Here is a 12,356-nt window from a genome sequence, read left to right as displayed (position 1 = left end):
GTGTGACCGTTGTCACATTCTCAGGGTCCATGGCACTTCCAAGGCCTTTCTTCGCCATCTCAAGTGACGAGACGCATCAGAGGGAAATAACATGTTGATCGTAGAATACATTAGATCGAGGCATTGGAAGAAGCTGAGGACTTTTGGAAGGGAATTCATTAATGACTGAAAATGGGTAATTATTGTAGAAGACACGTATATAGAGGAACATGAAGTTATCTGTCAGATAATTGATGTTTTGGATCAGGTTATTAAAAACAGGATGAGTGTCGTGTTTATCAGAGATGTTGAGTCAGTAGACTTGAAGATATTTTTGGATATCGTTGGATCCCATTCTCTAAGGCTGAAAGGCCTTTGCCTCTGTTTTAAAAGGCAGACCTGAAAAGTTACAAACCGATGCTGGCAAAGAATTCTTTAACAAGAGTTTTAAGGTGTTGATGAAGAGGTATTGATCATTTTTCAACGGCCAGCAACCCGTCTTGATCGAAAGATATAATCACACTGAAAACTCAAATGTGGAGGTACTTTGTGGCTGAAAACAGCCATAGGAGGCCTGCAAGAGCCACGAGACAGCGTACACCTGCCCCTCCTGAAAATTCAGGAATGACTACTGAGCAAGTGAAAGCCGACATCTTATCCTCCCTGAGAGGAGAGATATCACAAATTATACAGGAGGAATTTAATAGTGCGCTGGCAGAGGACTTTAATGTGCTCAAATCAGAATTGAAAGCTGTGAGGTCTGAGGTTTCAAATACAGGTTGTCAACATGGTCTGATGAGGTGGCCTCGCTACAAGCCACAGTATCTAGCCTTCAAAACCAGGTGGTAACTCTCAAAGACCGCTATGAGGACATGGAGGGAAGATTGAGACGGGGCAATATTCGGATAGTGGGCATAGAAGAGCAGCCGCACTCCGGCCCAAGGCGGTCTCCAAAGTTATTAGAGAAGTTTTGCAAATGGATCGTGACATCAAAATCGACCGCTCACACCGCGCCCTCCTCCCATGAAAGCCAGCAGACCGAGACAAACCACAAGTGATAATCACCAAGCTGCACTATGATGGAGATGCTGCGGAGATTTTGAGGAGAGCCCGGGACAAAGCCCCCCTGAGGTACAACGGTAATCGGATCGCTATCTTCCCAGACTATACTGCCAGTGTGGCCAAAGCCAGAGCCGCATTCACGGACATACGAAAGATGCTACGAGGACAAAGAGGAGTCCGTTATGGATTGCTGTATCCCGCCAGGCTTCAGATCTCCCACATGGGTGAAGACAAAGAGTTCACAGACTCCAGCAAAGCCATGGACTACGTCCAGAAGAAAGTCATCCTGTCTACAGAGTGTGAAGACTGAGTGTACTCACTGACAGAGCTGTTTAACCCTACACAAGCATGCAAAAACCTGCAGGAGCCTAAATGGTTAATACTGGATAAGTTACTTATTTTTTCTCTTCGTACTTTCCTTATTTTTCCTAAGCACACCCCAGCACAGCTGCTTATACCCAGTGGCTAGGGACCAAGTCCCATTATTACATCGTCATGTTAAATATTCACAGCTTTATTAGCTGTTGTGTTCTTTTTGTTCTGATCCTCTCATTCCTTCGGGATCCAGCAGTAATTATAAGAATACAACTACAACTCTCTTTTAATGTGCAGAGCTTGTTTGTATACGCTGAAGTAAAAAAATTGGATTCAGGTGTAATAAGTATTTTGGCCTACCTCACTCCTTTATGGGGTTTTTTTTTTTTTAATTCCCCTCAGTCCCACATTTACCACATCATAATCTATCTATTACGGGCACAAATTGTTCGCCTCTGCCTACCACTGTTGCCTACCTTGTGCCAACAGCAGGGTACCAAGATAGAAAAATTTGGAAATTATAAATGGGTACAAAAAAAATTATAAGTTATAATGTCAAGGGTCTCCATAACCCGATTAAAAGAAAAAAGTCCTGCTCCAGCTACGACAGTTAAACATTTCTACAGGAAACCCATTTGTCAGATGGGGAGCACGAAAACTGAAAATGTCATGGGCAGATAAAGCATATTACTCTTCTCATCTGTCGGGGAGGAAGAAGGGAGGGTCAATACTTACTCATAGACAAATCAATTTCATACATACATCAGTGCATAAAGATAAAGAGGGGAGATATATCTTGATTAATGGTTTAATTGATGGTGTAGAGGTATCCTTGTAAATGCATATGCACCCAATGAAGATGATCCTGGTTTTATCAAAACACTGCTAAGTGTGTTAGTACGGTACACCTCCGGAGTATTATTGATGGGGATGGACTCTAACTGTAATGTCTCGATTAATGGATTGTCAACCTCCCTCTAAAGCACCCCTGTCCAGAATGGGTAGAATGCTTAAAAGTCAATCAACAGAAATAGGCCTAGTGGATATATGGAGAAGCAAATTTCCAAGAAGTAGGAACTTAACCTTTGCCCATTATTATCTCTGATCATGCTGCTTAAGCTCTTAAGTGGAAAATAGGCCACAGACCAACGTCAAAACAATGGAGGCTCAATGCATCTCTTCTTAATGATAATGAATTCATTTCTTTCAAAAAAAATCAGAGTTCAAAAACTATCTAGATACAAACACTTCCCCTGAAACCTCACCCCTAATACTATGGGACTGTGCCAAAGAAGAGTTAATCAGATAATTACTCAAATAATTCATCCAGATGAGACTGGATTTATCAGCAGAACGCACTATGGAGATAATCTACAATGCCTATTAAACATAACATCACACCAACTGGACAAGAAAACAGAAGCAATAATTTTATCCCTTTGGCGTTTGATAGGGTATCATGGCAGTATCTTAGTCAAACATTAAAAAGGTTTAACTTTGGCCCTAATTTCATTAAATGGATACAGACTGTTTACTCAGCCCCTCCTGCGGTTAGAGTTAATGGTTGTAGATCAGAGAGTTTCATACTTGAACCGGGCTGTAAACAGGGTGTCACCTCTTTTATTTGCAATTAGTATCAAGCCGCTCGCCCAGCTTATTAGAGATAGTGATGAAATAAGAGCAGTTGTAATAGATGAAGAAGAACATAAGCTATCGCTTTATGCCGATGATGTATTGTTATATTTGACCGAACCAACAAAAACCATACCAAATTTAAAGAAGCTAATCACTGAGTATGGATACTATTCGGGATACAAGGTAAATGTGGAAAAAACAGTAGCTATGGATGTCAATGGCAACATCCCACAAAGAGTTAAACAAATGAGTGCATTCAAATGGCCTAATGAAGGTACTAAGTACCTGGGTGTACACATCCCACCATCATTACAAAACTTGTATGAGGCTAACTATAGTAAAATAGTTAGGCAGATTAGTAACGATCTGGAACGATGGTCTACACTCCCTCTCTCTTTATTGGGACGCATTGAATGTATACGTATGAATATTCTCCCAAGACTGCTTTATGTTTTTCAGATGCTACCCATAGGAATTGGTTGTAGCAGCTCAGCTTCAAGACCATCTGCATTTTCATGGCCTGTACGAAAAATTCCAATCAGGTTTCCACTCTGCTCACATCCCTGAAACTGCTCTCATCTATGTCAATGAGTCATAACTTCCTCCATCTCAACTGCTCTAAATCTGAAGCCATACTTATTGGCACGCCCCACCAGGTCCAATCATCCTCCATAACCACCATCACCTTTTCTGGACAAAATATCCCCCTTTCATCTGCTGTCACCAACCTCGGTGTCAGACTGGACCCTCATCTAACCTTCGAGAACCACACCAAACACCTGTGTAAATCCTGCTTCTTCCACTTAAGGAACATTGCCAGACTCCGCCCCTCCCTCTCCGTATCTGATGCTGAGAAGCTCTTCCACGCCTTCATCTCCTCCAGGCTGGACTACTGCAGTGCCATCCTCATTGGGGCCCCCAGCAAAAGTCTCCACAAGCTACAAATAATTCAGAACACTGCAGCCAGGATCCTCCTCAGAGTCAGGAAACATGAACACATCACTCAAGTACTCCGCACACTTCACTGGCTTCCCATCACTGCCAGAATAAATTACAAAATTGCTCTCATCACCCATCAGTGCATTTATGGAAACACCCCACCATACCTTAAAGAACTCCTCACCCAGCAAACCCCAACCCGGAATACACGCTCTGCACATCAAAACCTCCTCGACACTCCCAGAACCAAGCTCCGGATCATGGGAGATCGGGCCTTCTGCGCTACTGCACCATGTCTGTGGAACTCCCTGCCCAGTCACCTCAGGACCCCACAGACCGTGGATGCTTTCAAAAAACACTTAAACACCTTTCTCTTTAAAGAGGCTTTTAATATACTTTAAGTACTCTTTTTAAATTTTTTATGTTTTTACTGTAATGTGTGCTGTAGCACTTTGAGATTCCTTAGAATGAGAGGTGCATTATAAATAAAATGTATTATTATTATTAAGCTCTGGTTCTGTATGTGTTTTTTGTTGTTGTTGTTGTTGTTGTTATTGTTGTTTTTGACACTTATAGTTTTAAAAGAAGAAAGTGTGTGACTAAAATGTTTGAAGTACTGTTTGTGATAAAAACAAATAAAAAGTAAGTTCTAAAAAAAAAAAAAAAAAAAAAAACAGCCATAGGTACATAAAAGTCTTGTAAAGGTCTAAATGGGAATTACTCAAAAGCTTCCCATCTGCAACAAGGTTATTATGGAGACCCTATTGATTGGACGCTTTATGAAGCAGGGTTACTATGGACAAAGTATTTCGAGTCCAAGAAATTTTGAATGAGCGTGCCATCAAGGGTGAAAAACAGATTTTGATGGTTGGAAAAACTATAAACAGCTGTGTCAATAAATGTTAGTGATAAATATAATTTACAATATTATATTTATTTATTTTCAGAAGAAAATTAATTCAGACTGGAGATCAAAATCATTTACCCTTTTTTTCACCTATGGCTTATATGTTAGGCATGAAACTAGGAAATAGTTTGAAGAAAGGATGGTTCCCGATGCAGCAGGTATGAAGGTGGAGATTTATCACCCCTACTGCTATAGCAGCGGTGAGGCACCAGCTGGTCGGGGACACATGCGCTCTGTTCTTGAGATTTGTGGTTATACAAGGGACGTATGGTGGCGTTGTCACACAGTATTTTAACCCCATCTACTAACTGACCGGTGGTCAAGAAACTGATTGAAAACATTCACATTCAGACTAAAACTGATCAAAACACACTTAACTCTTAAACTTTACCTTAGGGAAGACTATTGTGAAGCTCCACTTCATACCCTCAAAAACCTTTGCCACCTCAGTGACAAAATGTTGCACATGCAACAATGGCTGAATCCTCACCGACATCTGACCTATTATGAAACTGAAGTGGGCAGCGCTCTCCCCGTTTTACGGGTCACCCAAAGCATAGCATCTGTATTTTCAAAATTGTTATGTCTCTTAACAACTTTGATGAAAAAACATTTTATCGTCACTAAAACTGGCCGCCATAAACATCATTGTGGTAAGGCATGCTGTCAGTAAAATAAGCAGCTGACTGGACAAGGGGTCTCAAGAAGGATCCAGCAGTAAAATGATACTGACTAGAAAAGCGAGGAAGAGGCTGCCGGAGCTGGAATATTGCAACAAGGACTCCAGAGTTGGATATACATTTGATTAACAAAACAGGCAGGAGCTCTAGTCATGAAGCCGTCTCCAAAAGTCATTCTTGGGGTTCAAGTCAGTGTCTATCAGCCAAGCTCTAAAAGATCTGGCTATGGATAATGGTGATGATAATGATGAGGAAGTAGATGAGGAGGATGACTGAAGGTTGAAGAATACTAAAATGAAAAAGGACAAATGCTTTTTTGAAAAATGCTTTATTTTCAATTTTATTAGTAGTGTTTATACAATGGTTACAGTGTTAAGAGAGAAGTTCTTTGCTCAAGAGCATGTTTTCCTTTCTGTAGAAAACATTAGCTTGTGTTTGTTTGTGCAGGTGTGTGAGCTGGACATCATCTTTAATTTTGAGAAGGCCTACTTCATTCTAGATGAGTTCCTGATGGGAGGAGAGATCCAGGACACGTCTAAGAAGAGCGTCCTTAAGGCCATTGAACAAGCAGACCTACTGCAGGAGGTAACCTGGGCTTCACCTCTCACCTCCACCAAGGATGGTTAGGGTTTGGGTTTCTTGTCTTGCCTCTATATCTAACAGTTAGCTGGTTATCACAAGGTGGAACATACTTCCATGAAATCTAATAGGAATTAAGCCATGCCCTGGGTTATTTCTTATTTCATCATTTTAATTCTCCTAATTCTCTAGTGTATTTTAGTGTTGTCTAAGTGTGGGAAACATTGCAGTCAATGTGTTTGTGAGAAAGCAAGAGCAGGTCAAGGAGGCACTGAACGAATTATTTCGCCGCGCAGTATGCAGAGCTCTGCAATGAAATACGACTGAAACCATTTTAAATTGTAAAAAAGGAAAAAAAAATCAGTATGTGGCTGTCAATGTTGATATTATGGTGGGCCGCCACGAATAAATCAATGTATCAGAAACACTGAATGAGACTTTATGTGACTTTGTTGGGTGAAGCCTGCATCCAGCTGGTGATTATCAAATTAATTTCAGTTTGGTGTGGCAGCAGTGTCTGCACTCTGCTTGCGTTTGAGATAAGTCACTTCTCAAAAAATCAAATTTGAATGAATTCAAACTAACTTATTATGTTTTAATGAATACAAATGCCACCCACATAGCGTATGTTAAACTACATTGTGCCTCAGTCACACTGGCTTTAGCTCACGATTTATTTCTTCAAGGAACGTTTCACTGAATTTGTACTCATGTTTCCTGGTTGGTCTTTATTTCAGGTGTAGCACACAGTATAATACACTAGCGGAAGTCATTACTGTAAAAGTGTTTAATAGTTAATGCACATGTGAACTACTATTTAAGAGAAATACCCGCTGTATCTTGTCCATGGCAGTGTGATGTGTGGTCCGCCAGAGACAAGATTATGTTTGTCTTTCTTTCCATATTTCTGAATGTTTCAGGGTTGCATAATATCATAATGTACGTGATTGAAAAAGGTCTAACTATAGTAACACGTGTCTGTACCCCTGAGAGCTGGCAGCCCTGAAATATGTCTATTTGTTGTGTTGTAAGTGTAACTGACTTCTTGATTCTAACATATCTGTGTTTCCCTTTACAGGAGGATGAGTCACCCAGGAGTGTTTTGGAGGAAATGGGCTTGGCGTAGGACACAGCAATGTTCTGAGAGACTATAGATGATAAGGCAGAGGGCTGGATGAGAGGGAGTGGGGCAGAAGCTGGTATTGAACATGCTTGGGCTGACAGCATTGGTTCTTTGTATCTGTGGCTCTGGGGACTGATGTACAGTGTTTAACTGGGGAAGACACTTCATGAAGAATGGATCCTTGCATTGACAAGCCCTTTGGGTGTGGTTGCGTGTGGGTGTGTCTGTCTTTGTGTGTAAGTCTGTGTGTGTGATCTTAGCATGGGAATAGAGGAAATCAGATACATTTACACGTGTGGCTGCTGGGTGGGTTGTGTGTTGAGATTTTTAAAGGGTTGAATCCAGCTTTGCTTATCAGAGAGTTAAAATAAGAACCCGCAGTGGATGCTGATGTTAGAGTCACAGTGAGACGGGGTGGCAGTTTGATTGATGCATTGATGCAAAGAGCTAGTCAAGCAGTCATACCATGTCATGGTTTGTCAGGTAGTGAATGTGGACTGAGACTTGGTCACGGATTTGGGCAATTGGGCAGAAAAACACTCAAATGACAAGATGACAAGTCTAATCTTATTCTACATTTTTGTAATTACAACAACTCTCCTGAAAAGACTGAAGACAAACCACATGCTAGTCCATCTCTCATTCCTTTGTGACTTCCCTACTGTGACTATGGCTCCAAGCACATAGGATCCTACATATTTTAAAACAGCTAATGATAATTGAAAAAAAATAAATAAATATTTTTAATCATTTTTAAAAACAGTTCAGCAATCTCCTAAAACAGCTGGACATTATAGTTTTTACCAAACTTTACTCTAACAGGAGGAAATGGAAGTGCATTTGTTGGGACTATTTTCTGCAGCAGATCAAGCGCTGTAGTGAATATTTGGGGCAGCAGGATGGTGTATGTGGGGATTGAGTCCAAATAAACTAGAGTGTGTGTTCAAGGTAATTAAGGAACACTGCAACAATATGGCTCACTGATGTGTTTTTGATAGTATTTGAACAACAATGGAGCTCTGTGGCACAGAGGGATTCGATATATCAGGAATATCCCACACAAAATTTGTTAGTAGATACATTCAGTGTTGGTTTGGCTCAGCACATCAGATTTGGTGACATCAGAAAAATATAGAATATCACCAGCCCTTAATTAAAATGCTGTGTTTATGCAATCCTTTTTTCACAGAATTTGTCATTATTCTTATTGGTTATGTACGTGATAATATATAACAGGGAAAATAACATAATGTGCAATGTGAAAACCACTAACAATGTCTGTTCCTCCACTGAACTGTGTTTTTATCGATTTCCTCATTCTCACACATTTCAAGTCATGACAGCTAAAGCTGTGTTCAAATTGATGTTCTCTTGTGTAAAGGGTAACTTAAGTTAACTTACATTTCTTTGTAGTTTGGTCTCTTGTTCCTACTACTTACCAACTAAACGGGTCCCCAATTTAATCCTATCATGTAATCACCCAGTTTAGAGGAATAACCAAAACTGACTGAAACTGAAATGTATGCTACAGTCATACATAGTGTTGTAAAACTGCATGAGCACACAACCACTTTAAGGTCTACTGTCAAATTTGAAACAGGAAGTAGGTCTGCAAGATTAAGTGGATGTTTTCAGTAGACGGATTGGGTAATAACACTTTTAATCTCACTTACAGTTATCATTTAGATAATATGGTGTCTTTGATGGCTTGTGTTGATGCCTCATGCATAAAAGCCATGTGGAGGCATTGTGTCCCCAAATCTCAGCAATGAAGATATAAGGTGTTTTTGATGGATAATCACAACCAAGAGGACTGAGGGCCATAATCACAACATTAGACAGAGGTCGTAAGAAAACTGAATTTTCCTGTGTTTTCAGGTTCCGCACTCTGTATATGCATATGCTACTTAATCCTGGGGTGTTGTCAAAACATATACACATATACATAAAGCATATTATTCTATTATATCTTATTACGAAACATACAAGTCAGTCTACTAAAGTATGGTTAAAGCAGAAAAAAATTGAAATGGTCAAGCCACTTAATCCAATAGAAATGTTGTGGAAAGACCTGAAGAGAACAGTTCATACAATGAAGTACAGCAATATCACTGAGTTTGAGGCAGTTCTGTAAGGAGGAATGGGCCAAAATGATTCCAAGCCAATGTGTCGGACTGGTCCACCATAACAGAAAATGCTTGGCTGAAATAATTGCTGCTCAGTGGGGTTACGCCAGGCACTGATAGCAAGGGTTCCCATAAGGGATGCATCCATACCAGTACTGGGTCTGTTACTGTGCTCATGTACTTGTATTTGTAAAACTATTCCAATACAGATGCACCTGATACTGCTTCATGGCAATGTCGCATTAACTTCTTGTCAGTTCAGGGCAGACCTGTCAATTACAGAAGGTAGCAGTAGCGGCAGACCAGGAGTGGTGGGCGGCCAGCCAACAGCGGCGCCCGGGGACCCAGTTCCTTCCTGTCACCATTGGTCAGGTGGTGATCATCTTGCGTGTTTTTAGTGGGTTTTTTAGTGGGTGAACACGGGGAGAACATGCAAACTCCACACATAAAGGCCCCTTTCCTTGAGCAACAGGCACCGAAGGCATGGTGGTAGACACGCCGACAGTGCCTCAGGTGGGAATCAAACCTGGGACCTTCTAGCTGTGAGGCGACAGTGTTACCACTGTGACACCATGCCACCAATACCACCGTACCTGCCAATGGAGGAAGAAGAAGAAGAAGAAGGAATGTGAGAGGGATGGAGTACCAAAAAAGGCTAAAACTTTGTGTAAGTATCTCACCAAATGGGAGGAGGCTTGATGTACTTAATGAAAAGCAAGATTGCTTTTTGTTTATGCCAGAGTCAAAAGGAAACGTAACAAATCTGCCGAGCATAAGACAGAAACATGCTCCACCAATGATTGCATGTATACTGTTTCATCTGTTTTGTAATCACCCTCTTCTACCAGTTGTCTTACTTGCCAGTAACCTCTCCTGAAGTGATGTGTACATATTTAAAGTATCTGCTCAATTTATATGCGATTTTGTGTTTTCATTTATATAAAACGAATATTCACCACATTTCACTTTCAACCAATATTCTGAGAAACGTGTTAGAAATCTTTACATTCTTTCTACAGACTTTTAAGAAAATCTCAGCATTTTGACAATCAGTTAAAATTTATTCTGTTCCTGTGGCCCTAAAGTCCTAGTATGCTTCAAACAATTTAGTTCGTACTTCTCCGACTACATCTAAAAGTGAACAGGTTTTTAGTTCTTCTCACTGTCCACACTGGAGGGCAGGATACATAGCCTGTTGTCACCGCCTCCGTCATCTCTTTGTTTCTGTAGCGTATCTTGGCATGAAGATACATGATGCAATAACAGCTCCCACTTTCAATCTGTTTTTTGATGGCATTTGTATTTTTGTACACATGAAACGATAGAGGTCAATTTCAAACCATTCCTGCTTTACACCTCCATGCATCTGGCCAATTGTTGTTTGAGGTGGACATAGGTTGTTTTGTCTGTTTCAGAAAATTTAAAAGAATTGGACATAGCTCCCTGATTTAGCTTTCAGAAAGTGGCATTCAAATGTTCAGTTTGCTGACAGGCACTTTTGTTTGAAGCATACTGATGCCCTCATATTGTTCAGTAAATTTAGCATGCATCCACTTGAAGTTTTTTTGAGTGGGCTGAAAAAAAATCAAGCAATTATTTTGCCTCTAAAGATTTTATCATTAACCCTGACCTTTGCTGCCTCTTTTCTCCTTCAAAGGGATATTCTTTTCATGTGTGTTAAATAATATTTTTCTTTTCCACTGGATAAGATTTTATGTAATACCCAGTTTGAACTCTGTCTTTGCTCAATCAACTGATCATATGCAATGTCTTAATCAGTTTGGTGATTGTCTTGTTCATAAAATAATCCATGTAAAAAGAGAATAAAGATTTTGATTGTAAAAATTTTGTTAAAAGTTGTTTGGTTCCTTCAAGGAAGAGAAAATGAGCATGGTTGAGAGAGCTGTAATGGGGCAGATAGTGTAGGAAAGCAGAAACTCTATTGTATCAATCTAATGTTTTACAAGCAATTACTAAGGGACTCAGTGTGTGAATGTAATTTATAAAGAAATAAATATTTCAAGATAAACAATGTGTTCCTTATGACTTGTAAAGAAAAAGTGGGATTCCTCTTTCTAGCAGGAAAGTGGAGTGGTTCGATCCCTGGCCTTGGCAGTCCACATGCTGAAGTATCCCTATCAAGATACTGAACCCCAGAATTGCTCCTGATGCTGTGCCATTGGTGTGTGAGTGTGTTTGAATGGGTAACGCTCATAATAAGCAGGTGGCTTAGCCACCATACGAATGTGTGTGCGAACAGGTGAATGTAGACTTGTGTTATGAAAGCGCTTTAAGTGATCATCAGACTAGAAAAGCGCCATACAAATACATGCATGTAGTGTAAACCATACTTTATAGAATTTTGGTTGCATCTCAGCATAGTGATGCTAGGATCTGGTAGGTGGGAGATATTTAGGATAGTTATTGATACCAGTAACTGCATTAATATCAATAAAATTATTTATATGAATTAATAATAGCGGGGCAGCACCCTGAGATCAGGGACCAACAACCAAACAACCAGTCTCACAAATGGCTGTTCACTTAAAATGCCAATGTTTAAAGTACTGTTTTAGTGACACAGTGAAGGGTCAAATCCAAGCACTGACCCTTGCAACCAGCTGGTACCACAACCCGTATGCACCAGTAATCACAGATGAATGCTCTTTAAATGCACGATAGTATTTATTTAACTCCAGCAATACTGACCAACACTCAATAATCCTTTAATCAATAAACACTGATGCTCAAAACAAGCCAAAAATAAATCTTAATAGCTTTAGAAAGGCACAATAACAGTCTCTTTATTTACAACATAACAAAGCCTGACAGCCTGATAAAACTATGTTATTTGGGAATTGTAAAAGGAATACTCAAGCATTATGCAGATGGGGTTGGCATTGTGAGGGTTCATGTAAGCAAATTTCTTGGTGTAATTATAGATGAAAAAACAATATGGAATTCTCACATATAACATGTACAAAATAAATTGTCACAGAGCATCTCAGTAC

At 40.0% G+C, this 12,356-nt stretch overlaps 1 protein-coding gene across 1 annotated transcript in view; it reads left to right on the top strand.

The window, feature by feature from the left end:
• Window positions 1–8,508, top strand: part of ap1s1 (adaptor related protein complex 1 subunit sigma 1) — a 41,241-nt gene extending 32,733 nt beyond the window's left edge. The window contains exons 4-5 of the mRNA XM_076724618.1: window positions 5,965–6,102; window positions 7,175–8,508. Of these exons, the coding sequence (XP_076580733.1) occupies window positions 5,965–6,102; window positions 7,175–7,222 (186 nt within the window). The 3' untranslated portion in view covers window positions 7,223–8,508. The remainder of the gene's footprint in view (window positions 1–5,964; window positions 6,103–7,174) is intronic.
• Window positions 8,509–12,356: the final 3,848 nt, after the last annotated feature.

This window comes from Chaetodon auriga, chromosome 24, assembly GCF_051107435.1.
Source record: "Chaetodon auriga isolate fChaAug3 chromosome 24, fChaAug3.hap1, whole genome shotgun sequence".
Classification (NCBI taxonomy): Eukaryota; Metazoa; Chordata; class Actinopteri; order Chaetodontiformes; family Chaetodontidae; genus Chaetodon; species Chaetodon auriga.
Note: the sequence above shows the minus strand (reverse complement) of the source record. Positions and strands in the feature narration are given on the sequence as shown.